Source organism: Ictalurus punctatus, chromosome 13, assembly GCF_001660625.3.
Source record: "Ictalurus punctatus breed USDA103 chromosome 13, Coco_2.0, whole genome shotgun sequence".
NCBI classification, from domain to species: Eukaryota; Metazoa; Chordata; class Actinopteri; order Siluriformes; family Ictaluridae; genus Ictalurus; species Ictalurus punctatus.
This window is the reverse complement of record NC_030428.2, coordinates 15,585,078-15,611,293: the sequence shown is the minus strand read 5'-3', so window position 1 is coordinate 15,611,293 and position 26,216 is coordinate 15,585,078. Positions and strand designations below refer to the sequence as shown.

Below are 26,216 nucleotides of genomic sequence, written 5' to 3'. Positions count from 1 at the left end.
AAACAATTATTTATTTTTTTTAAGACCTTGCTCTGTATCCAAAGGTCTGTGGCAGCATCATCTGAGCTTTCCACCGACCCGTCTGGTGAGATATAAAAAGAGGAGGGAAGGAGGAAGGAAAAAAAAACCAGCCTCGTGAGGAAGAAACGTCTTGTTACGGAGGAACAGAGCATGTCGCAGATGAGAGTCGGACAGTGTTCAAAGAGACGCAGGCCAGTGAAGCGCTCGCTCGCTCGCGTCTCCTCCATGCCGCTCCGTCCTTAATGAGCCTCCCTGTAAAGCCCGGGCTCTGCGGCTGTCTGTCTCGCTCCAATCACGGCCCGCCGCTTTATCCACATCCGCTCGCTCGGCTCTGTTTACCTCTCCCAAAACGGCTGTTAACAACACAAACGAATGAATAAATGCGCAAATTAACGCGTTCCATTAACGTTAATAATGCATGAAACGTGAGCAGAGCTTTGACAGCTATCCAGCTGCACTAAAGCAGAGGAACGCTCTGGGTAAAACTAGAGATGTTGGTGTAAGGGTTTTGGTACCACGACTGAACCTTGAGTCCCCTTTTTTTACCTGCACGTCAAATTAGAGACACCGCAGCGTTCCTGTTTTCACCACGCTGCACAAGTGACACGTTCTTCTTTTAGACTGAATAAATGACCACGATGACATATTTACACCTACGACAGTACGCATCAACCGGATCATTTACTACGGCGTTCAAGAAGAAAACCCTCCCAGGAGAAACAACAAAGAAAAAAGTACATTTAAAAAGAAATCAATAAATAAAGAGTGAGTTACGACTGGAAAGAATGAAAGAGTTTGGTGTCACTTTTGCTCTTTTTAAGACACAATGGAGACGGAGAACGTAGATACTACTGACTGCGTGTACTGTGGAGAGACATCAAAACCGAGATAAACAAATAAAAAGCCGTGAGACGGTTGCACCGAAACTGCTGAGAGGAATAAAAGCGAATAAATTGGGCGTTAGTCGCACAAAGGGTAAGCTGACACACGTCTGAAAATGATCTGGAGGAGGAGAATGTGAAAGGACGACGCAAAACTGCATCGAAATCAGATCCCAAGTGTTCCTGAAGTATCGCTCTCGCGCTCTCGGTGAGGCCTCGCGCGATGAACCTGAATCGGGTCGGATTAAGAGCTCGCTCGGAGCGGTCAGCATTCCAGTGGCTAACACACACACACACACACACACACACACACATATACACACACACACACGCACACACACACACCCACATATACACACACACACACGCACACATACACACACATACACATGCACACATATACACATACACACACGTACACATGCACACACACACACACACACACACACACACACGCACACATACACAAGTGTTCAAATGTAAGTGTTACAGTGCATTCAGTTACAACAATAAATTATTCTTTGGGAATGTCAGACTGAAGCTGTACCCCTCCTCTCTAACACTCGCTCACTCATTCTGCTCTCTTCACTCCCAGACACACACTCACACACATAAATGTACACTCTTCCCGCCTCGTGAAATCTCCCTCGGCACATTACGTGGCCAGTCTGAGTGTCCATAAAGCATGCAGTAATTGTATCTAAAGCGTAGGGGGCTTTCGTCCAAACTAAACAATGGATTAGCGAGGGAACATGCTGCGGGACACCGAGCGATTTCAATGGACCACGAACGCCTTCCCCTTCATGTCCCTAAAGGCAAGCTTCCATATGGTGGGATTTCATAACGGGAATTTTCACAGCCACAAATGTGGTGGAAAGTGCTATTCATTTTCACTGCAGTTTAATCATTGCGCAAATCTATCGGGGGGCGGGGTAGTGGCGAGTAGGGGGTTTACTAAAACAACCGCAGCACCTCCAAAACCTGCTCCCCTGCTAAGCGGCCACCCAGGGGAAGCAGCGTAAATCACTCATCCTTCTCCCCGAAGTTCATCTAAAACTTCCTGGAACCAGAGTGAGCGCACTCGAATATAAATAAAGAGTGAAGTGGAAGACGCAACAGTGATTATATAAAGTGGAACAAAAATGGAGGAGAGAAAAGGCCACTCAGGGCTCATGAACAACAAAACAATGTCCAGCATGTCAGTAGTCAAGATGTCTCCTGTGGATTATGTTCACACAATATATGACGGCTAATGTGGCTAACTGCTTAGCTCATATGAATCGTTTTTCATGCGACGCTGCACAATGATTAAGCACACAGGAATCCATTTTTGTTTCACGAGTAACAAAACAGCTGCCTCGTGCTAAACTGTAGGGAAACGGGGCATTTTCTTCCTGTGCTTCATCCTTATCTTGTCCCTTCCTCTTCCTCCTCTTCTCTCTCTGCCACTTTCCCAAGCTCCTCTATTACAGGCCTGTGAAAAGAGGTCATGTATCAGTTTACTGAAAGTCCCTCTCTGACCACACGACCCCCCCACCCCCACCCCCACCGCGCGCTCAGCCCCATGTCATTCCATCACTCCGTCCCTCCCTCCCTGCTTTCCTCTCTCCCCATTCTATTCTTCCATAACGCTGCCCAACAGCTCCGCCCCCCTCGTCAACCCACAGCCCGATACTAATTGGTAAATCTGTCGAACCGTAGCAGGCCAACAATAAGACACCTGGAGTTCTGTCAAAACACGTTTCTCTGTGAAACAGCCTCAAGTGCTAATACTGTACCCGCTAACTCGGCCAGCCTCACCCTTAACACCACAAGATGTGTGTGTGTGTGTGTGTGTGTGTGTGTGTGTGTGAATGTGTAGGAAACAAATCTGGGTTATACCGCGGTATAGTGGAATGCAGTGTTGCTTGAACTGGGGACGCTAACATCACAGTTTGCCACTTGGTGAACATGGTGTTCATTACTGTGTGTGTGTGTGTGTGTGTGTGTCTATTCTGTAAGCATCATGAACACTCCCAGGTAACATTTATTAATAGAAACATTTCTTTTTGCTCAAAATCAATCATGGTTTATCTTTTGGGGGGGGGGGGGGGGGGGGGGGGTTGTCAACAATGTTTTAGTGTGATTATTATTTCTTTTTTAACTTTCCCACCATCTATGTTCCGTTTTGTCGCTACAGTTTAAAGGTAACTAACTGTATCATAAATACATAACATATGAAATGTGCTGAAAATAAGACACTCTCTACATATAACAGATTAAGAAATGCAATCCTGTGCTTCTTACGTTTCACACGAGCAAATCCAAATCCGTATCTATGTTTTTCCCAAATGTTGTTGTTGTTTTTTAAATACAACAGCCGTTACTCTTTTCCAGGTAGGAAAATAGGCGTTTGAATATTTTTTAAACTTTCCCGTCCTACACAAGGACCTTGTAATCATGACGCATTAGAGACTCACTAGTTTGTATTACTATAGTTTAAGTCGTCATGAGGGAGCAAGAGGGAAAGTTGTGCCTGGCGCCAGGGCAGGTTGAGGGGCTGACATGTGGAAAAAGCCTTTAATCACAATACACACGTGAAAAACGCACGTCCCGCTTTGAGGCGTTATGCAAGGCAGGACTGACTGCAAGGTATAAGCGCAATCGCAATCCAAATGTGCAGCTATATAATCTCAATATATTCATTTTGTCCATTTGGTGCAGCCTGTGCGAGAGGAGGAGTGTGTATCCACTTACAGGCTGCCTCACAGGAAGTCCTTAAGGAAGTTCCGTCATCAAAAAAATCTCACCCATTTTCAGAACACTCTCCCGTGTCATGGTCTTTCCCCTCCCGTAGACAGAAAGCGAACTGTACTGTTTCAGATCCGCCGCCGCGCTGCAGTGTTGCAGTGAAATCGTGTGCAGCCGAGCTTGAAAACATGACCCAGGCTTAGTTAAGGCACACATTTGCTTGTCATTCATCTGAACTCTCTCCTGCACGCATGCAAAACGGGCACGGGTGGCAACACCTACACCAAAAATATGTGGACATGGATTTTACACCTTCACAAAACACCCTCTACAACACAAATACACTCACACCCACAAACCCAGCGGCACGCGCTGACGAGCCCCACCCCGACCTTGTCAAACAAGTTCTCGCAGCAACATTTTACAAAAAAAAAACCCTCAGAGCAGGGTGGGGGTGGGGGAAGAAATGGAAATCTGATTATTCACCCAGCATAAGACCACTTCAAAAGCGGAGTCCATTATTACCTACACGCAGCGAGGCGATCAATGAGCAATTGATCAGTGGAGCAATACAAAGAGCTATTCCCTCGATGACTTGGCGGCGAGCGCTTCCCACAATGCCGCAGCTCTCTTCACAATGCGAAATGTAAGAAGATGAGCTAAACAATTTCAATCCCCTGATCTCCGCGCCAACGACGCATTTGGCAGACCAAGGCTACTCATTGTACGGCGCTCTTTTGAGCTCCCCCAACTATTTGTGTCCACTAAGGAGGGTCGAGGCGTGAACGAGAGACACTGCAGCCCCGTATTATGCCAGCCTGTGCCTGGTGAATTCTGCCAAACAACTCTCGTTCTCTTTCACACACACACTCACTGCTTTCCTCTTAATAGATCATTTCTCGGCCAGTGGACAAGAGGACAATTAAGGCAGATAGACTGCAGCCTTGTCTCGTGCAAACATCCTTAACCTCGACCCACATGACACGCCACTGCACATGCATGCGCATAAACGCGACCCACTCTGCTTCCTCGCTCATACGCTGGCATACGTTCAAGCCCAGATGCCAGAACTGAAAAGCAGCCTCTTGATGCCAGCTGCTTCAGGAGAAAGCAAAAGAAATAGAAATAATCGCCACCATTCCGGAAGCTGAGAGAGAGGGGAAAAAAAAAAAATCATTTACATAACACAAATGCGGCTCGCTAGCAAGAGCGCTCACAAAGATGACGCTCGGAAGACGACGGGGCTGTGAGGAGAACGCCTGGAGGGACCGAACGTTTTAAAAGTCCCGCAAACAGACCGGGCTGAAGTTGAGCACCAAATGTTGTCTCGTGAATACACAGTGAGCAAATGACCAAGGAGCAGCTTCTTGCTGATCTACCTGTCCACAACGCTCCATAAGAGCTTGGAGATCACATGTACATTTGAGCTCATATCTTCTCGCGTTATTGATATTTCGATTGCAAAATTCCCAAAATCGATTTACGTATACATTTAGTTCCGACTATACGATACGTGGAATTAAAAAAGTTCGAAAAGTGCAGATCTGCTTGTTCGGGGACTTCGAAGACGTCACAGGTCGCACAATCGCTCCCTAACTCGCACTCTTTCACACGAGTCACGAAACCGCTAACATCCTTTTTCACCATCATCCCTCATTTCCTACGTCTGAGGTCACACTATTCATTTTACACAGCAGGATGCATGCACTTTACTACACACACACACACACACACACACACACACACATACATGCCATAAGGGCAGGCAGGCATTTCCTGACTGTGAGGCTGTAAACCCGAGCGCATCCTCGCTGCATGAATGAACGCACGGCTGTGTGAAGCATGTGGACGGTCAGCCAATGTAAACTAGAGGGGCGCATTTTGAGAGTGCCACAGCGCTAACATGGTCGACGCAGGCTTCCTGCCAAATCACGAAAGGTTAGAAGAGGAACAGCAGGGGCAAAAAAAATAAAATAAATAAAAAAAACGGAAGAGAAAGAAGAAAGGAGGTCAATAATACATAGACCGCCTCATAAAAATGTTGATGCTAAACGCAGGCGTCAGAACTCGACACGAATAGAAACGCCGAGCAAGCTATCTTTATCCTGAGTTTATCTGATCATGTGACCTTATGTCGAAGTCAGGTCAGGATGTTGCTGAACAAACCCACACGCACACCCACGCACGCACGCACACACACACAATGGGTGTCCTGAGCGCTGAGAGCAGGTTAACGAAGATGGGCAGGTTGAAAAGCACACAGGCTGATAACCTCGTCACTGTTTGCCCTCAGTAAAGAGCCAGTTTCCCAGAGATCTCTTTATCACAGCACAAACTACTGCCACATTCGTCACGAGAAAATGAAAGTTGCGCTCGTTCCACTGATCCTGTACCTAATAGGGATGAGCGATATAGACTTAAAACTATATCACAATATTTTCTGGTATTTATTGCGATAACGATATCAGTGATGATATAAATATAGTACAGTGCACCGATGTTTTTGGCTCCAAGTGAAAGCAGTGACCCTGAGAGCCTCAAGCACAAACATTGATCTAAAAGTAAAAATGATTTTCTATAACCGAACCAGTTCCGGATTGCAGAGGTAACTCCTCTTTTAGCGATAAACTCCACCTCGGCGTCACGTCCACCTTCCGCAGTACCTGTATCCGCTCTGCACGTGAGCAGCGAAGGGTCGCACACCGTCACACGCAGAGATACGTCATCAGCTAGGCTTTATCCTTATCATCGCGGGAAGACTCATTCTTATCGTGGGGAGAATTTCTACCGGCATATCGCAAACGATAAGATTTCGCCCATCCCTAGTGCCTAAGTACCCGTGCTCATGATTAGTACTAACGTGAACTACTCGGGGGCGGAGCTCACAACATGCAACGCTACAAATGAAGTGCACAATGCAAAAAAAAAAAAAACTAACAAATAACCAAAAAGAAAACACGCACATTTGAGTGCGTATTGGTTTCGTTCGAGACCGCCGAAGGGGCTTGATTCTTATTCCATACCTGCGTCCAAATAGGCATACGAGCCGTCCGAAATAGTATCCGAGATGAGAATTAACCTGTCCAAAATCATGCTGAAATGAGTATCCCGAAGGGACCCGGATGGCCTACTATTTCCGGTAGACACTCTGGGGAAACAGCTAATGTTTCCCACAATTCTTTGCGTGAGGGAGGAGTCTTGTGACATTTTTTTGCATCTCTGAATTCAAGGATGCATTGAGAGGTATAAATGTAATGTAGAGAAATAAATCACGGGAATGATAAATGAATGCATATAGTATAAATGATATAAGGAATAACGGATAAAGAAAGGCTGAAATGCACGCGGAGTTTGTTTACGGTGACGGTGCTCTCTTCCGGACAACAACGCTCTCTTCCGTTACGCAGCGTGTCAGTACGTCCTAGTACTCGCATACTCTTAATACGCACTCAAAAGTATATACTTTTTCTTAAGTATATAGTATAAGCTAATTGGGACACAGGGTATGTCTCAGCCGGCACAAATGTCTTCAGCAAGTCTTCTTCTTGCTCTTCTTCAATAAGGTGTTCCGTCAGTAATCTTTCACCCGATATAAGCTGGAGAACCCAACGGCGGATGAATAAATGAACAAGCACTTCCAGTTGGTGTCAGTGCTTGCTGAAAAGATGATACAGTTACTCTGGTAAAAAAAAAAAATTGGTGAAAAACGACCAAGAACCAAAAGTTGTGTCAGGTCTCTAGTGTCTGAATGTTCAGGAGAAAAACTCGCCATGTTGTGTCTGGGTGAGAAAGTGTGTGGTGGGGGTTCTGTGGCTACAGGAACAATATCACACACACACACACACACACACACACACACACACACACACACACACACACAGTATGAAAATTTTATATCACGATTATCATGACCAAAACTATCACGGTTATATCAGTATTATCACGGGATTGTTAAAAAGTTCTGAAAATGTACTAAAAGCACTGATACACACTGAAATCATTTAGACAGCTTTTATATTTGACTATAAAGTGAGGGATGGTTGTCACTAGGCTTGCTGGGAGAGTCACGATTACGTCAGTTGCCCACCGCGGCTCCGCCCCCACTGTCGTTTTTGCTCTTCTATAGTAATAAAAATCATTTCGTTCGGTTAGAGGACACGGCGGAAGGAAGTGACAGCGGTCGGGAGAATTTCCAACCTTCCGAGAGGAACAAATCCAAAGTGTGGTCATATTTTGGATTTTCAAAAAATGCTGAAGGAATCTTAATAGAAGATGGTAACCCTGTCTGCAGAACTTACCAGAAGAAAGTTGCTGTGAAAGGGGGTTTCGGTGCTTCGCTGGTGCCCCCCCCTTATGAGTCCCCACGTGGCCGCGCGTTTCACTTTCGCTTTCGAATTCGGGGCAGCAACTGCTTAAATGGTGGGTTCATTACTATTCTTAACGAAAGACAGAACAGTACAATGACAAACTCACTTATACTAAACCAAATCCTCCGTCATCGTCGTCAGTCGCTTCGCCTCACTCTTCCCGTCAGTCGCTTCGCCTCACTCTTTTCCGTCAGTCGCTTCGCCTCACTCCTCCCGTCAGTCGCTTCGCCTCACTCTTTTCCGTCAGTCGCTTCGCCTCACTCCTCCCGTCAGTCGCTTCGCCTCACTCTTTTCCGTCAGTCGCTTCACCTCACTCCTCCAGTCAGTCGCTTCGCCTCACTCTTTTCCGTCAGTCGCTTCGCCTCACTCCTCCAGTCAGTCGCTTCGCCTCACTCCTCCAGTCAGTCGCTTCGCCTCACTCCTCCCGTCAGTCGCTTCGCCTCACTCTTTTCCGTCAGTCGCTTCACCTCACTCCTCCAGTCAGTCGCTTCGCCTCACTCCTCCAGTCAGTCGCTTCGCCTCACTCTTTTCTATCAGTCGCTTCGCCTCACTCCTCCCGTCAGTCGCTTCGCCTCACTCCTCCCGTCAGTCGCTTCGCCTCACTCTTTTCCGTCAGTCGCTTCGCCTCACTCCTCCCGTCAGTCGCTTCGCCTCACTCCTCCCGTCAGTCGCTTCGCCTCACTCTTTCTGTCAGTCGCTTCGCCTGGCTCCTCCCATCAGTCGCTTCGCATCGCTCCTCCTGTCAGTTGCTTCGCCTCACTCCTCCTGTCAGTCAGCACACCTCACTCTTCCTGTCAGTCGCTTCGCCTCACTCCTCCCGTCACGGTTTTAATTATAATTAAATGTGACACAGTAATACTAACCGCCGGGGAATTTTATCGTGGTTTATCATGAAACCGGTAAAAGTTTCATCCCTAACAGGCTCTGGCTAAACATGATAGCCTGTGGTCCTGCTCACATGGAACAGCGATAAGAACGTGAAGTGACCATGAGTTTTAAACAACTCTGTGAGTTTAGGACAGGAAAGGCCTCGGAAAAGCTGCAGGCAAAATGCCATCTGGGTGCACACCATCAAAAGAGACAGAACACATTGCACAGTACAGCTCTTTGAGAAAGACAGCAAGAGAGCTAGTATGTGTGTGTGTGAAAGAGAGAGAGAGAGAGAGAGAGAGAGAGAGAGAGAATGCACTGGAGTTCAGTCTGAAGTCTGTGACACTGGGGTGCTCATTATCAGCGAGGGGGCTGGGATTTCCCAGCAGGCCTCTGGCCCTCCCAGCTATTGTCCAGCAGGTCCAGGTGCACCACCATTCACAGACAAAAAAAAACAGAGCAAATTACCAGGCAAAACTTCTGTCCCTGCACCATCGTGACACAGCCTGCTCAGTCTCACACAGTCTCAGCGGGAGGTTGGGAAGATGCAGTGCATTGGGGGATTTTTCTTGAAATATTCTACCCAATATGAATCGACGTTCATGGCTGGATTAAAAGACACCTGTGACTCTATGTTGAGAGTTCATCATGGTGATGTCTGGTGTGAAGGACTGCACAGTATTCAGTGGTACAGAATGCAGGGCTTCAGGTGGGAGGTCCCGCTCTGTACCAACTGCTCACATTCCATTACTTCCTCACTACTAATTACCATACACTCGGAACTGGCACAAAACACAACTCTTCCCCCCGTTCTCCCCCTCCTTCCCTCTCCCCTTTCTCTGCATCCTTGCCGTTCCCGCGTTTTACAACACACGCACACACACGCTTTATTATTTCTGTGGGATATTTACATATTTACATTTACAATGTAGTGGTACTTTTAAAAAATACTACTAATAAAAACTACTTTTTTGGTAAATCTCTTTGATATATTGTGATGTACTCTTCATGTGGTCCTCACAAAGGGATAAAAACCTACACACACACACACTCTCTCAGCAGTGGAGCCCGGTGGGGAAACAGTTAACACTCCAGCCGTCCCCTGCTGCCAGTGAAAGCCCTGAACACAATGGAGACATTGTCCAGCCTCAACAAGACCCAGAGGGAAGGGTGGTGTGTGTGTGTGTGTGTGTGTGTGTGTGTGTGTGTGTGTGTGTGTGTGTGTGTGTGTTTGTATGTGTTTATTTCTTCATCACTCTCCAAGCAAAAATTACTTTTAGAAAAGTTTTTAAGACTTTTAAACAGAAGTAGTCTCCAGAAAGTCTTCGGTCTTGTTCCCGCCCTCATAACGCTTTAAGGTCAACTCCACACTCCAACGTAAATCTCACACTATGGCACCTGTCTGCACATTTCAATCACAAAGTGCATCTGACTGATCAGTTGATCTGATTTCAGTCATGAACCTGGCTCCTATGGTATGAACGAAACGCTCTGTCTCAGTCACATGATGGGAACACAATGGAGGCTGCAGGAACAGCAGTGGACAGCTGTGCGCACAGAAAGACGGAGAATGCAGGAAAGTGAGCCTGGAACGAATGGCCAATCTGTCACAGCTGTGGGGAAATATCCCATCTCACCCTGCTCCCTCCCACCAAAAAAAAAGGTTTCCCTTACACCACACTGGACTGACGTCACGCAGACGAGTATGTGCATGTGTGCAGACGAGAGGGTTCGGGATTTCAGCGAGTAATGCATTACTAATCACTACATATCTGTGGATCTGTGTATGTGCTCTGGATGGATGTGAATTAAGGACATGCGTTTAGGTCATTCCTCAGCAATTCCAGGCAGTTGATTGTATTTGAACTAGCAAGTATTCAAGTCTTTTCAGCTGGTAGAGGTGTTGTTCTCTCACCTCTCATAGACTCGTACATGGTGTACACTGTGGTAAAAGACGTATTTGAGTCTGGTGAGTGCCCCCAGTGCCTCGGTGAGCAGCTAGTAGTGTGAGCTCGGGTTACTGTCTGTGTGGTGTTTTCTGTGCACGTTTCCTGGGCGTTTTCCAGTTTCCTCCCAACCTCCCGAATACATGGCGATAGGTAGGTAGGTGGCTACCTACTGCCTATGCTTAATTGCCCCTAGGTGTGAACGTGTGTGTGTCACATCATGATGACTTTGCAGCCAGTATGAAGAGAGAGAGTGTTTCAGGCCGTGTTTACACCAGTGTGTTTTCGTTTTAAAACGCATAACTATGGTTACGCCTGTAGTCTACACTACTCCGGTGTCTTCGACCCTCGAAAACGGAGACTTTTGGAAACGCAGAAGACCCCGTTTCAGTCTGAAAACCCCGGGCTCGCGTTTCAGTGTAAACAGGCCAAAACGAAGGCACGACTCTGCCCACATGTGACACGTGTATTTGGTTGTGTCGTGTGGACGGAGAGCGTCTCTGAAACACAGCGGAAATGCCAGTGTGGACGAGGATCGTTTTCATCCTCGTCCACACTGAACGCACTGGTGTAAACAGGGCCAGAGTGTTTCAGCCTCCTGTCCTAGCCTCCTCTTTATCTCCTCTCCATCAACTGGTCAAGCTGTATACTGTCTGTTTCTCTCATTATACTTATTACACTGTTGGTTTCTTTTGGTCATTTTTTCTTTTCTCCTTCTCTCTCTCTCTCTCGCCCACATGCGTGTGTCTCTCTATCTCTCTGTCCAGCTGATTGGAAGAGCACTTGAACTTCGGCTCCTGCTCCTTATCTCCTGCCTATCGGCATTCTCTTATCAGGCTACAGCAGACAGCCCAACCTGGCAGCCTTGGGTCAAGGATGCTAGGTGTTATTCCAATTTGACAGCAGAAGAAAAAAAAAACTCTGTACTGTTTACACTTTGCGGAAATAGATTGATAAGAGGATCACATACTGGGACAAATCAGAAAAAAAAAATATATACACTATGTATACACTGGGTTGGACGTTTCAGACCTGAACGCATTCACCTGTCACAGACAATAGCAACATGTCTGACTAAAGTTCATCACTTGCATGATGCAAACAAAGGAAATGCTGGATCAAGCACACAGTATCTGAGTAAGGAGAGAGAGACAGAAGGAGAAAAGAGGCAAGGGAAGGCGAGAGGAAAGTGGAGAAAGCGAGTAGAGATTATTTCAGGTAAACCGCACAACTGATTTACACTTGCTAAACCAGTAAGTTCATATTGATGGTTTCTGGTTTCACCAAGCCAGGACTTGATCAAACAAAAATCCAATCTAATCACAACTAACAAAGAAACAAATAAAGAACACGATTAAATGGAGATGGAATTCAGAGTAAAGCTGTTCACTGGAGAGAGCTTTAAAACTCTACTCTAAGGCAATAAAAAAGCATTACACTGTGTCGATAAGTATTTACAGCCTTACCAGACAGGCAGGGATTATAGTCAAGCACAGCATGTACCTGAAACTGCTCTTAAATGCCTCCTGCAGTTTTAATAATTTTGAAAAGGAAGAAGTGCCCATTTTCTCTACCCCTCTTTAAAAAAAAAAAAAAAAAAAAAAAAGGGAAAACAGGCAGAAAGCAGCCTCGTAAACCTGCCCATACCCTCCCAAAATAGCCCAGTACCTTTACAGAGTGAAGATCTCACTGGCTGTTCAGTTCATCAAAATGCTGCCATCGCCAACTCTTTGGTGCTAAACTTAACTTTTGACAGCTCTCTGTTTCAAATAAACACAGCGTGGCAGGCAGCTATTCTTAACTCAGCTCTGCCAAGGTGCACTGAAGTCTAGGACGTTATGTGCACTGTGTGTTCACTTCGGGGAAGGAATGGAAGCTTTTCGCCATTTAATAATGGGACCTGAGTCACCCACAACAAACTCTGAAAGTGTCGAGAAGTTTTGCACTGTCAAGCTCGAAGCTGTACTGTTGGGCAAAAGTAGCAAATTATCTAACACCAATTTAACCAAATAAATCAGGAATACTTTAATGGTAAAAATGTAAGGCGTGTTACTGTAGTTATACTACGCTGATGATGAACACTCTTAATTGACTTCACTGACTTGTGCCTGACCCTACATCCAGATGGGGCCAACCAAAACAAAGGGCTGTAAATTCAAATAAGGCTCTCTGGAGTGAACAGAGCAGTTGGTCTACTCATGGACACCGTGAGGTAAAGTTACACACTTCCATTATACCAGTGCACTGATATGTCTACGCTTGGTGTTACTGATGATTGCTGAATGCCTGAAGGGTTTGGAGTTTACTGACTGGCTATAATGTCACCCGAATCTATAGAATAAAAGCTTGCAGATATTTATTTACCTCCCTTTACCTCCCTGCTCTGGGAGCACTTGCAGCCTCTCTGCAGAGACACTAGTCAGCTTGTAGCACTGTGGCCCCGTTTACACCAGTGCGTTTTCGATTAAAACCGGCGTTTTTAAAATGAAAACCATTCTCGTCCACACTGGCGTTTCCGCTGTGTTTCAGATACGATCTCCGTCCACACGACACGACCTAATACGCATGTCACATGACCGTTCATGCACACTGGACATGCGCATACAAGTGTAAACAGGAAGTTGGTTGCTAGTCCATACCGGCGTTCTATGTAGGGTTTACGCCACACGAAATGAGATTTGTTGCTAATTGCTCTAATCATAGCTCACCTCTTGCACATGTTGGCAGCTGTACATGCATACCTACTATATAGTAGGCGAAATACATGTACATGCAAAATACATGCGGTTTCAGACGCAGCCATGGCGACCAGCGGAGCAGATCCCAAAGGGAACATCATCAATAACCAAAAACCAATTTGCAAGCAGTGTAACCAAAGTTTTGTGACGAAAGGAGGAAACACCTCTAACCTATTAAAGCACCTTGAAGACCGAAACCCGGATTTATGTCAAAGTTTGGTTTTGTTGCTTATTTATTTAAAATCATCATTATTAATTCGCTTTTGTTGTGTACGAGCTCTCGGGCGCTCGTTTTCCGCTTTCGGTGCTGTTACCGCTAAGTGTGTAAAAGCCACGCCCCTCAAATTTATGTGCGGCGAGATTAACCGTGTTTTCGGGAAGATTTTAACGCGTTTAACAGTCGGGAGTCCTGAGTAACCATTTAATGCTTCAGCTTTTACTGGGGTAAAATAAATGGAAGGACATGACGGGGTTTACTTTTCATTTTACACACCAGAGGCTTTTTAATGACTCATATATCTGAAATGTATGTGTTACAAAACAACAGATGTGTGGCTAGCACTGTTTACGTCTTTACTTACCGGTCAGTCAGAAAAACATTTCTACTCTTGGCTGGATAACTATACGTAATGGCATGTTTAAAAAGACATTTTATATTGACATTTAACTAAAATAGAGTGTTGTTCAATTCGCATGTTTTCGTGTTTTGCTTCGGTACCGAGTACCGTGGAATTTTACTGCTGTTGGTACCGACTACTAAAATGTTGGTACTGTGACAACCCTAAAACAAAACATTAGCTAGGAAATCAGCAGCAAGAGAAAATACAGTGTCTATCATGTTGTCTTGCCACTACAAAACACGAATAATACCGTTTGCCAAGGAGAAGCCTGTAGTTAGGATAGCTATGATAGCTGACATTAGTTAGGACCAAAAAACAATGAAAAGATATTTCTCTGTCTCCAAAATGATACCCCAGAAAGCCAACATTGCAGCATGTCATTGACTATCTACAATACCCCCCCTCCAAACCTAGCATTATCATAAGATCAAGACTAATAAGTAGGATACTCAGGTAGGAGAATTATGATTTCCCTATTATAATTCGGGCATTTATTGTTTTTCCTATATTAAGAAATGTATATCACATATTTCCTATTAGCTTTAACAGTTGCACGAGTACAACACACACTTTTTAAAACCACCGATTCATAGGCATAAGACCTATCTTTCTAAATCTTTCTATATCATACTTTTTCAAAATAGATATTAATAAGTGTTTTCAAATTTGAACCTGAAATGCTTGGACTCTTCGAACGCATTTCTAGCAGAAAACGCCTCCCAGTTAAGAGTGTGTGAGATTCAACTCTACTCCTCTGAGTGTTACGGAATTTGTAGCCAACTAGCACCAAAAGTAAGTGCACAGCTCTCTGCAGCCCTGCTTGTCACACAAAAAGCTGCAGTCGTTTGCACTCGATTGACAGGTTTGTTTTAGGACAGTAGTGCGAGAACCCGGAGAGGCGGGCCGTACAAGAGACAGGAAGAGGATCTTTTGTCTGTGCCGTGAAACAAAGAGCTTTGTAAATGCAATGACTAATGGGTGTTACTTACAACAATGTGTGCTGGAGAAGGGGACCTGGCATCTTTAAGTGCTTGTCTACTTTGAAGACTTCCTGCTTGAACATCTAGCAGTGGCCATTTCATCTGTAGATACTGAATTGGTGGAAAGAAACAAAATGGAGAAACAAAGAAAAACATGTTAACAATGCAGAAAAGCAAACAGAGGAAGGAACAGAAGAGGAAAAATATCCTAAAATGACCATATGGTTCAGAAAGCAAAAAGAAAGCAAAAACAAACTGTGTTGAAACTCATCCTGGATCAAGGGGGAAAAAAACATGAAGTTGGAACTGGCTGTTTAGTGCCATGGAGACCGGAATCGGGTCTTTGTTAACTCACAGATGTCCTGGATGAATAAGAAATGTCAGCATATGTACTGTTTATTTCATATAAAGGCTGATTTGTTGCATATATGAAATTTCAGATGTATTATATAGCTTTTACGTGTCTATAAAAAGTCATTTCAGCAACCGTTTGGGTAAATGATTGATCCAGCCTGGCTCCTTAGGACTCATATACACACATGTAAGTACACACAGACACGCACTAGTGTTTCTCACAGTGAAGGAAGAAACTTGAAGTGCCAACCTGTACCCAGAGATATTCAAAAATATCAACCCGTTGTGCAATTAAGTTATAAAACCTTCTCATTATCCTTTATAGTTAGGATCAGAGGGCACACACTCAGCTGTAGAAATGGGCGAAGATTAAAACGTACCGTGTAAGAGAGAGCAATGTTATACAATAAGGTCTACGCTAAAGACGAAATACAAAGCAAGAGGGCTGTAGGTGATGTTTCTGAACTCTGCCCCATCCGAATCACTCGGACACAGGAAACGAGTGTGTCATTCCAGCTTTCGCATCTTTCCTTTGACTCTGTCCTGTCTGAACATTAGCCTGCAGTCGAGCCTGGTCCTTCCTTTAAGAACTAGGCCTTATTGTATATCAATGCCGTGTCTTGTGTACCTGATCTACGTGTGCACTCTGCTCCCAACACACTCCCAGATCTGCTCACTGACCATGTCCTCCTTCCCAGCCAACCCAGAACCCCACTCACTGCAGCTCTTTCCTTTTAATGCCAAAAAAAAAAAAAAAATCAGCTTTAGCAAGCACAATCAGTCCAATATTCACAAACAAAATGACCTCCAGCTGTGCACCTTTGACCTGCTGTAATGAACTATAAAACAAGGTCATACACAGTAATGGTCTGGTTCCAGAGTGTCAGACTGTCAAAGTCATGGTCATGGCCATGATACTTGCTTTTTTTTTTTTTTCTTGTACAAAGTGTGCCCCCCATAATTACCCCGGTCAGAGGTTAACTGGCTTACGGTTGCTGATATTAGGGGAAACCTGAATAGCACCATACATAGAGGAGGAAACATGTGACCTTTCAAAATAGCTGCTTCATACACTGCCTGAGAGTAAATTCAAACGATTATTCAAACAATCTAAGGATGTAAGAGGAGGGTTCACTGGATTTGCATAAAGGCTTAGCAAATGCTTGATTACCCAATGAGGTTAGAGACAACTGAGGCGGTTAGCCATCACAGAGAAATAAATAGGCCAGGTAGGTAAATAGACGATATAAACAGCTAAATACGATACATAGAGGGACAGGGAGAACGAGAGTATGTGTTGTCTGGCTAAAGGTTAGTTAAGCAGGCCTTAGCCAGGAACTGCTTCTTAACCTTGGAACCGCAGGCTATGGTATGCTGCCTAGAGCTCAAAACATGAAAAATGGATTTGGAGTAAACTTGACATAAAAATAGATCACTTTTTTTATCCATAATGTATGCTGTGGTATACTACCCAGGATCCCCAAAGAGAACTTCTGACAAGTTGGTTGGCCTTGTAGGTTGGCCAGTGATTCAATCGGGACGTCAACCACTGGGCTCGGATTCCAGCCAAAAAACTTGGCTGAGCTGCGAGTAAAAAAATGTTATCATTCCTTCCTCATCTCTAACTAGATCCAACCACAGCTCTTCCCACTGTTCCTTCTCTTTGTCCTCCTCTAACCCAATCAAAATGCGTCTTTAAATCGTATTACCAGACTTGTGTGCTTGACCTTGACAGTATTCTGCATGAAGACATTTAGAGTCTAGCATTAGGAGCACTGAAGATGAAGGAGTAAATAAGGAGGTAGGACGCTCAGATTTGGAATTTGGTTTTGCCTTACATGCAGTTTTCAGTCGTTGCCTGTGGCTATCTGAACATGGGCTTTGTGTTGGTGCAGTACTTGTATAGTGGATACGTGCCTACTTCGTGGCTTTGTTGTACGAGAATGTTTGTACCATGAAAGTGTGTGTGACCCTTTCGGGGAGCCAGTCTGGTTCAGTATTAATTAGCGGTAGGTTCACTGCAGGGTGCAGTCCTGTGGTTGATGCTGGAGGGACTTATTGACTCCCACCTTGGCCGCAGCTCCACTGCTCCCCTTTCTCTGCAGTCCTACCTCCTACTCCTGTACATCTATTTGTTTATGAGTTTGCATCTGTACTGGTGGGAAAGGATGTATAATAAAGTTCTCCTGTTGAGCTCCTTGTGTTTTTTATTGGCTGCTGGTTTTAAGAATGCCAAACAGGGTGATACAATTAGAAAAAATATGGAAAACCAAATCCATACCATAGGAAATGTTTAGAAAGGGTGTAGTTTAGGGATTGTTTGCCCATTAAATGAACAAATGACATTCGTAAAAATGTATATTTATTGTAAGCGTAATTTATAAGGAAATGTAGTGGTGCATGGTGGCTGTGAGCCAGGTGACATCCTGGCTTCAAGCGTAGTAGTGTTTGGATTGAGGGAAGTGAAAGGAGACACCTCAACGAGGGCATAGTGCACATGCTCTAACAGGCGTATCCACTTCAGACCACTACTGCAAATGTTCTCTCCTTAATCCCTGCCACAGTTTTTATAAGCATGCCAAGGAAAGCAGCAGTGCCAGAGCTCTATCAACCCCCTCTCCAACTCCCTCCCGGCCCACTGACGGATGTACTTGGTTGGGCTGTGACCCCTAACCTCTGCCTGCTGCCTCTCGTCCTCCAACAAATTTCCCCATAGTAGGCCCCTTGGGTAACTCAAGTGCCATTCTGATGTGTCAAATTGCTCTGGAGTTTTACGATACGTTGCCCCCCCTCCTTCAGCACTCGCGGGGTTGCGTGAGATCTGCCCAAAGTGTGCACTTCGTTCCTACTCTGACAGCAGGGGCTCCCCTGTCACTCCCCCCAGCCTCTATCAGGCCTCCAAGCCTACCTCACCTCCTCTCTCCTGCCTCCGAACTGCCACAATGGCCCTGAATGACTCAATTGTCTCTGATGAAGTGAAAGACAAGGGAGTCTTCTAAATCCTCCCAGAGGGATGAACTCTCCTCTCCCTCTATTGCCCAAAGAGTTCCCAGAGAGAGAGAGAGAGAGAGAGAGAGAGAGAGAGAGAGAGAGAGAGAGAGAGAGAGAGAGTGTGCATGCGTGTGAGTGTGTGTGTGTGTGTGTGTGTGTGTGAGAGAGAGAGAGAGAGAGAGAGAAGGGGCACACTGGCAACAATAAGTTAGAAAAATAGTTGGGTTTTTTTGCCTTATTCCAAATCAGTAAAGTAACACTTTTCTTATTTTTAACTGAACTGCTCCCATTTAGAACATTTTAGCTTTTAACATTTCACACATTAACTACAGGGAAAACTAAGAAACTTTTTTGCACCGTGTCATGTCAGCACACAATGCACCACAATGTAGTTCCATTTTAAAGAAAACTTTAACTTGCAGTGGAGAACCTCAGTATAAACATGACTGTGAACGCGACGGTTCTGGCCATCATAGCACTCAGCGCTGATTCAACTGGACATGACACTGCAACCACAATATTATTGTGAGCTAGACAGTCATTGAAGTACTTCTAATAAAATGATGTACCTTTGCCAGAGGACTCAATGTCACTTTGTATGTCAGGACCATCCTGACACAGAAAGTAAGCCAGTAAATCAAGACAAATCATATGTGTAACATGCCAGAGAGGCCACTGGTCCAGAAAAGCATGAAGTGATCCATAATAATGTATTACAGATATGTGCATTATGTAAATGTATAGGAACTGGAGGAAAAAACATACATACATATATACATATATATACACATATATATACATATACATATATATATATATACACATATACATATATATATATATATATATATATATATATATATATATATATATATATATATATATATATATTCCTCCACATATATATGTGTGCGTGTATACATTGATAGATAGAGAGAGAGAGAGAGAGAGAGAGAGAGAGAAGAAGGAGAAGAAGGAGAAGAGGGTTGCAGGGTTGGAAGCTGTAGTCAGCATAAGGCTGGCCAGCCTCCCACTAGAGACACCCAGCAATGCCCTAAACATCCCAGCCCATCTGTGCCCAGGGGTCAGGCGAATACATGGCAAAACACACACACACACACACACACACACACACACACACACACACACACACACACACACACACACACAGGGTTAAAGGATCCTGGGACTGGTCTAACAGCTTGCAGCTTATGTTGACACAAAAAATACAAATACCTTCTTTTCACTAAGGATGTATGAAGGCCAAGTAAAACCCTGGAAGTTCTGGTTAAACAGGGAGTGCTGAAGAGACTGCAGCTGACACTGCTGTGTTCAAATGCAAAAGTCCAGAGAAACTCAGATCAGACTTGTGACAGATACAGGCGCTCCTGTTCTCACAGCCCCCACCTGCACCAGCAAAGCTCTATGTACTTCTTAAGCCCTTCGTCTCATGGGCTTGTTTGCAGGTGCAGGAGCAAAGGCACTCAGGGATGCTAATACTTTACCGCATTCATGTACAAACTCACTTTCACAAAAGAAGCAATTTTCTGTGACTGTAGAGAGGACAAAATGATGATCCAGCCAGGCTATTTGAAAAGCGCTGTACCTATCGTCAGATGTAAGGGAACGTGTGTGTGTGTGTGTGTGTGTGTGTGGCAGACATTCAAATGCCCTTCATTTCAGCTGAACAGAAGAGATGAAGATGGAAAGCAGAGGAAAAAGAGGATCGGTGATGGAAGAGTTGCCCCCTCACTACATGAAACTAAAAGTTAGTCTACACAAGGGCTCTTCACACTTGCTTAGTTCTCCTAATACACATTTTATGAGTAAATAAAGAAAAAAAAAATGAGAAAAGAACGTCCCACCAGCTCAGACAGCCTGAGGCAATTTGCAAGCAGGAAAATAAAGGCAGAATGTGGGCAGGCCTGGGGTTTGTGTGCCCCGGGGCAGGAGAGGCTCTGTAGGGCCTGAATTTACTCCAAAGCCAGAACCGCTGGGGGTTTCTCAGCCCTCTGACAGCGCGAGGCCCGAGACGCCAGCTCACTCTCCTCAAACCGCTCACCTTTCCCCTACCTCATTCTCTCTTCTCCTCCAACTAACTCCCTCTGACACGTTCTCCCTTTCTCTTTCAGTTTACTCCTCTTTTCCTCTAAATAAATCCTACAGACTCTCCAAGAGGCAGCTGCCTTTTGAAACTCATGGTGCTGTCTTTCATCCTGTACTTCTCAAAGAAAAGATGTAAAAAGGTAGTAAGAAATACTATAGTCCTATACCATGATTCCCAAACCACAAAATCCATCTGCACGTAAAATTCCTCTCATCAAGGTGTAGTTATACTAAGCAGTCCCAAACACTAAGGCATGAGGTATGTGTGGCCAGACTCACGTTCTGTTTGTCTTGCAGGTGTGGGCTCATGCGCTAGTCAAACAGCAGCTGAGTCACCTGAAACATACAGTACGGCACTGGGCAACACCATATACCAGTACTATCAACGGAATGGGAGCTGCTAGCAGCAGAGCCAAGCTAACACAATCATGTGACTAAAATAAATCCCACAACTGGTTTTCTAGGAGATAATAACGAAGGATCTGTCCAAGTCCACAAAGGCTAAGCGACACTTCTAAACTTCTGATCTAAAAGTAATGAAAGTGTATGGTTTTTGGTTACACTCTCAAAACAACATATGATACAATATACAGAGACAATATATAATTAATAAAAAAGAAAAAACAGTTTAAAAGCAGAATATTCTGGTTTTGAATTGCTAAAAAGACTACATCCACTTTATCAAAAAAGTGCACTAGCACAAACAATGATTTTTGCCACACAAAAGAACAGGTGCCGATTTCATTAGGGATTTTGTAGTAGTTAGCACCCTTTAGTTTTTTTTTTGCAGCCAAAATAATCTAGTTAAACAAACAGCCATTCAGACAAAAGCGCTATGTTAACCCAAGCACTTGTATTATTTGGTATTTACCATGTAAAAACATGGCTGTTACGCTCAGCACTGTGACGCTAGCCATTTCCCCGGTCTCGATATCTCTATCTGTCTTTCACCGATTGATTACGGACGCTCTATAAATAGACGTGTGGGTCAGAGTGTTCAGTGCCAGTGTTTGCACCATCGGGGGCACACAGGCTTCTGAAGATCACAGTACACACAGAGTTCAAGTCTTCCACACTGAGAGGTTCTCTTTCTGGTCCTGTGGAATCTCATACACACTGACCTACCTAACAGCTACGTGCGTATGGGCCACTCAGCACTAGGTGTGCCTTGAGAACAGCTCAAATGGAGTCAGCGCAGGGTTTGGACTTTGGAACGTGTACGCAGACACGCGCACACACACACACACTGAATACTGTAATTCCGTAGGGAGGTGGGTCATCCCTAGCTACCACGAGGTGGTAATTACCACACTAGCACACTCCCCAAGTTCAAAATGAAGACGATGTCACCTCCAGCAGCAACAGCAGCCTTCAAAAAGCATCAAAAAGCAAAAAACACACACACACCCACACCCACACACACAGAGAGAAACACCCACACACCTCGGAGCACTTCAAACTCCATATTCATAAGGCCTGGCCCTGGAGTGCAGCAGAAGCCCATTATCAGGAATCCGAGTCGAAATTCAGAATGGTTTCAGGACAAGAGTGTGGACGTGTCCACAAAGAACACCCTAAAGAAACATCCTTGCAAAAATCCTAAAGACCAATCCTAGTGCTCACGAAAGTAAACGCGCTCTCACTGAGCACATGTGTGTATCCTGCGTCATACACACCAAATACACTCAACACAACTCTTAAACAGTGAAGAATATGGACTCAGATAAGCTCAGGAGGGGTGTGAGTTATATATTTACACATTGCTGGTTATATTGTAGACCCTGTAATCATGGAGTCATTCAGAAAAACCTCAGTCAAGCACAGAGACACCAGCACGTGGAATAAATCAATAAATAATGTGCCGGTGGTTAATTAGAATGGTGCAAGCATGGCGAAGAGTAAAACCCAGGGAAGGTCAGGGAGTGGCCACTGTGGATAGAGTAGAGTAGGTGTACTGCTGACCCCGTCCTCTTCTGCTGTGCATCCCACGAACAGCACCCCTCACATACAGAAAAAAAACACAGAAATGACCTGGACCTGAGCCACCTCCAGAGCCTCATTCAGCTCTCCTCCCACTCTCTGTTAATTACCATCAACGTCCATCCACAAACGGTGGCAACACACACCATCACACAAGCCAATTACTACAGATTCTTTAATGCCTTAATGCCTTCTTTCCACAAATCTCTCTCTTTCTCTCTCACACACACACACACACAGAGGTGATCACTTCCTGAAAGACACAGAAGTAAGTTTTCCTACAATAATTATACGCAATAAAACCGACAAATTTAATTATTTAAAAAAACGGTGAGAAGACACACAAACAGGCTGTCCCTTAATGTAGAGAATTGGTCTGAATAAATGCATCCTTATTTTTTGGTCATGTGTAATTTTTTTGCAATTATGTTTGAATTAAAAATTCAATTAAAAAAAAACAAAGAGTATGTCTTAAAACTGACTGTGTACATAAACACAATATGATGGGGGCAAAAAGGTTCTACAGATCCATTGTTATATCCCATGTAGTGAGAATAAATAGTGAATAGGTATTCACGTGGGATTTCAGCTTCACTGTTTGTTGGAGGCCAAAATGCTGCTAAAGTTCTCTCTGTCTGACTATAAAATTAAAGACTCAACATGATCACAATCCAACGCAATACTTTTTAATAATTGAAAGAAACGGAGTGTACGTTCTGGAAGGAATTTTACAGCTCGGCTTCATTCCCTGGTTAATTCAGCACGGATAAACTACAAGGTGTGTGTCTTTTTAATTGTAGGCCTATGGTCTACAGCTCACGTTAGACAGTGGGTTGGATTCGATTTTTATTTTATTATGACAAATTGCAAAAGCACATTTTCCTAGACATGCATAAACCATAGGACAAACGAGTGTATATTATTGTCACGCAGAGGTTACGTTAGAGCGTTGCATTCCCACCATGACATAGTCTCTTGTTACAGATCGCAACGGTGTATAGAGCCTCAGTGAGGTCTCTACACACTCCCGTAACAGATTCAGACAGCTCTGTGTCAGATCACAAGAGAAGGAAGCTGGATGTAACTGAACATGCATGTAGCTGCTTCCTCAGCCTCCTATCGTTTTTCATCAAACCTCCATTTAAAGAGTTGCAGCATTGACGCAATACGGCGCAATATGGCAGCTGCACGGCATCCATCGCATGATTAACAAGACGCAAGCTTATTTAGCCAATCCAACGGAGTATGGAGGGATAAAAAAAAAACAAAGACAACGACAAAAAAAAACAAAAAAAAACAGATGGCTTTTATAAAGGTTAACATGTCCTGAAACAAGCCTTGGCTAAAAACTGTGTGTTTTTGTCAGCTGAGGGAAGCCGTATCAAAAAAAAAAAAAAAAAATCCCTCAGCCAAGCCATCAAGTTGAACAGTGAACTTCACAGTAGTAGCTGCCTTTCTATGCCTCTCCGTTTGATGTTACCTCCAAAGCAAGGGATCAAAGGCTTGGAGTGTGGTGTGGGGAAGTCCCAGGCTCTTAGCCTGCCAGCCCGTGATATATGCAAAAGTCTATGCCAGAGAGAGAGAGAGAGAGAGAGAGAGAGAGAGAGAGAGAGAGAGAGAGAGAAAGCTTGCATGGAATGTGGCTAAATAGTGCGCTTCGTCCTAATGAAGTCCAAAGATGATGCAATCACTCCTTTCAGCAATTTCTGCAGTGCCACTAGTACAAACCGAGGGCTAATACGGTTGGTGGACTAGGCACAAGGTACGTGCACCACCTACCTACACTCGTCTATCCGCCATCACTTCCCTAAATCAAGAAGAATCAAGGTGAATCATCTGCACTGAGAGCATGCCGTTAATAAACAGACAACTAGAGTAAACAGTTGTGCGTGTACGATATACACACTGAAAGAAATAGGCATGTACAAAAAATACAGACACACACACGGGCACGGACACGGACACACACACGGACACGGACACACACACGGACACACACACGGACACACACAAGGACACACACACGGACACACAAACGGGCACACAAACGGGCACACAAACGGGCACACAAACGGGCACACAAACGGACACCCACGGACACGGGGACACACACGGGGACATACACGGGGACATACATGGGGACATACATGGGGACACACACAGACAGAATGGACTCAGCTGTGCAAAATATGGCCACAGAGGTGCATTCAAAATGCCAGACCTACTGGACACACATTGGAATACACGCATACACACACACACACACACAAACATACAGACACATATACACACACTCTACAAACACACACACACTACAAACACTCTCACACACACACTACAAACACTCTCTCTCACTCTCTCTCTCTCTCTCTCTCTCTCTCTCACACACACACACACCCTTTCCCCCAGGCCTATAGGATTAAGAGGTCCAGCTGCTGACAGCAAGCCCTTCCATCCCACATCTCCCCCGATGCACCTCCCCTCCCCACCCTGGCCCTTCGGCCCTGTTCTGCCAGGAAGGAGGACACACCTGAACTTGACATTGATCTGCCCCAGCTTCTCCCTCTCTCTCTGTTTTCACACACACACACACACACACACACACACACACACACACTATGGTATTCATGCCTGTGAGGGGTGGGAAAGTGAAAGGCTATAAAAGACAGGCAAAAAAGAGCATGCTGAGACGAGAGAGAGAGGACAAAAACTTTTCTTTTCTTTTTTTTAAATGAATCAGGGTAATGTCCTCTTTTCCATTTTACATCACTGATAGTGTTCGATCATGCTGATATGAGCGTTAACATCCTCTCTGCGTAAAACACATTCTCCAACACTCAACCAAGCTCTTTCACAACAGCTGTTATTAGCCTTAGTGGGTCAGTGCACGTGTGCCCATAGGTCAGGCGGCGTGGCCATGCTAGTGCGTGTACCGCGCAGCCGGATTCTTCAAGAGTCACAGCCTCAAGAGGAGGAGGAAAGACCTGAACACATATAATAGGCCTGTTGTTGGAGGGACGGAGGAGAGTGAGGAGGAGAGAAAGGGAGTGGGAACGAGTAAGGAGGACTGAAAACATGGCTGGATCAGATTTCAGCCTGCCTGCCAGGTCCGGCCAGGGCTGCTGGCACACCGTCCTGCTCAGAGTGTTCCTGATCCACCAGGTCAGCTCAAGTGGAATCGCAATGAACTCTGCTCAGTTAATACGGCAATAATAAAACGAATAGCCTCATACCAGAGAGGAACACATGCAGTCGAGTAGCAGCTCTTTAGTAATAAATGTAGTAATAAATAAGTGAACCTATAGCCGAAAGCATGTTTGTTATTACAAGTCGGTCCATGTGCAGAACTGTGTACCTATTTGTACAATAAGAAGCTGGATGTAAGGAGCAGGAGTACAGGTAGAACTGACCTGAAATAAAAATAAACATTGAGCTGCCAACCGGGATGTGCTTCTAAATCCAGGCTTCAATTTGAGCTGTAGTGATGGATAGCTAATGAGAAAGAAAAATCCATCCAGTACAACAGCAAAATACCACAGACACCACTGATCGCTAACTCCCCGCGTAGCTCAGATAAGACAGGAAAAAACAGAAAGAAAAGAAAGCGAGGAGTAGACAGCTAATGGGAGGGA

At 44.8% G+C, this 26,216-nt stretch overlaps 1 protein-coding gene across 26 annotated transcripts in view; it reads right to left on the bottom strand.

Moving 5' to 3' along the window:
* The window catches only part of tcf7l2 (transcription factor 7 like 2), an 84,627-nt gene that overhangs the window by 41,972 nt on the left and 16,439 nt on the right, over positions 1-26,216 (bottom strand). For all 26 annotated transcript variants that reach the window (XR_001814423.3, XR_008397643.1, XM_053684929.1 and 23 more), the window contains exon 4: positions 15,163-15,264. Coding sequence is in view for 24 of the 26 variants with exons in the window: in XM_053684929.1 (XP_053540904.1) it covers positions 15,163-15,264 (102 nt within the window). In the remaining 2 variants the exon portion in view is untranslated. The remainder of the gene's footprint in view (positions 1-15,162; positions 15,265-26,216) is intronic.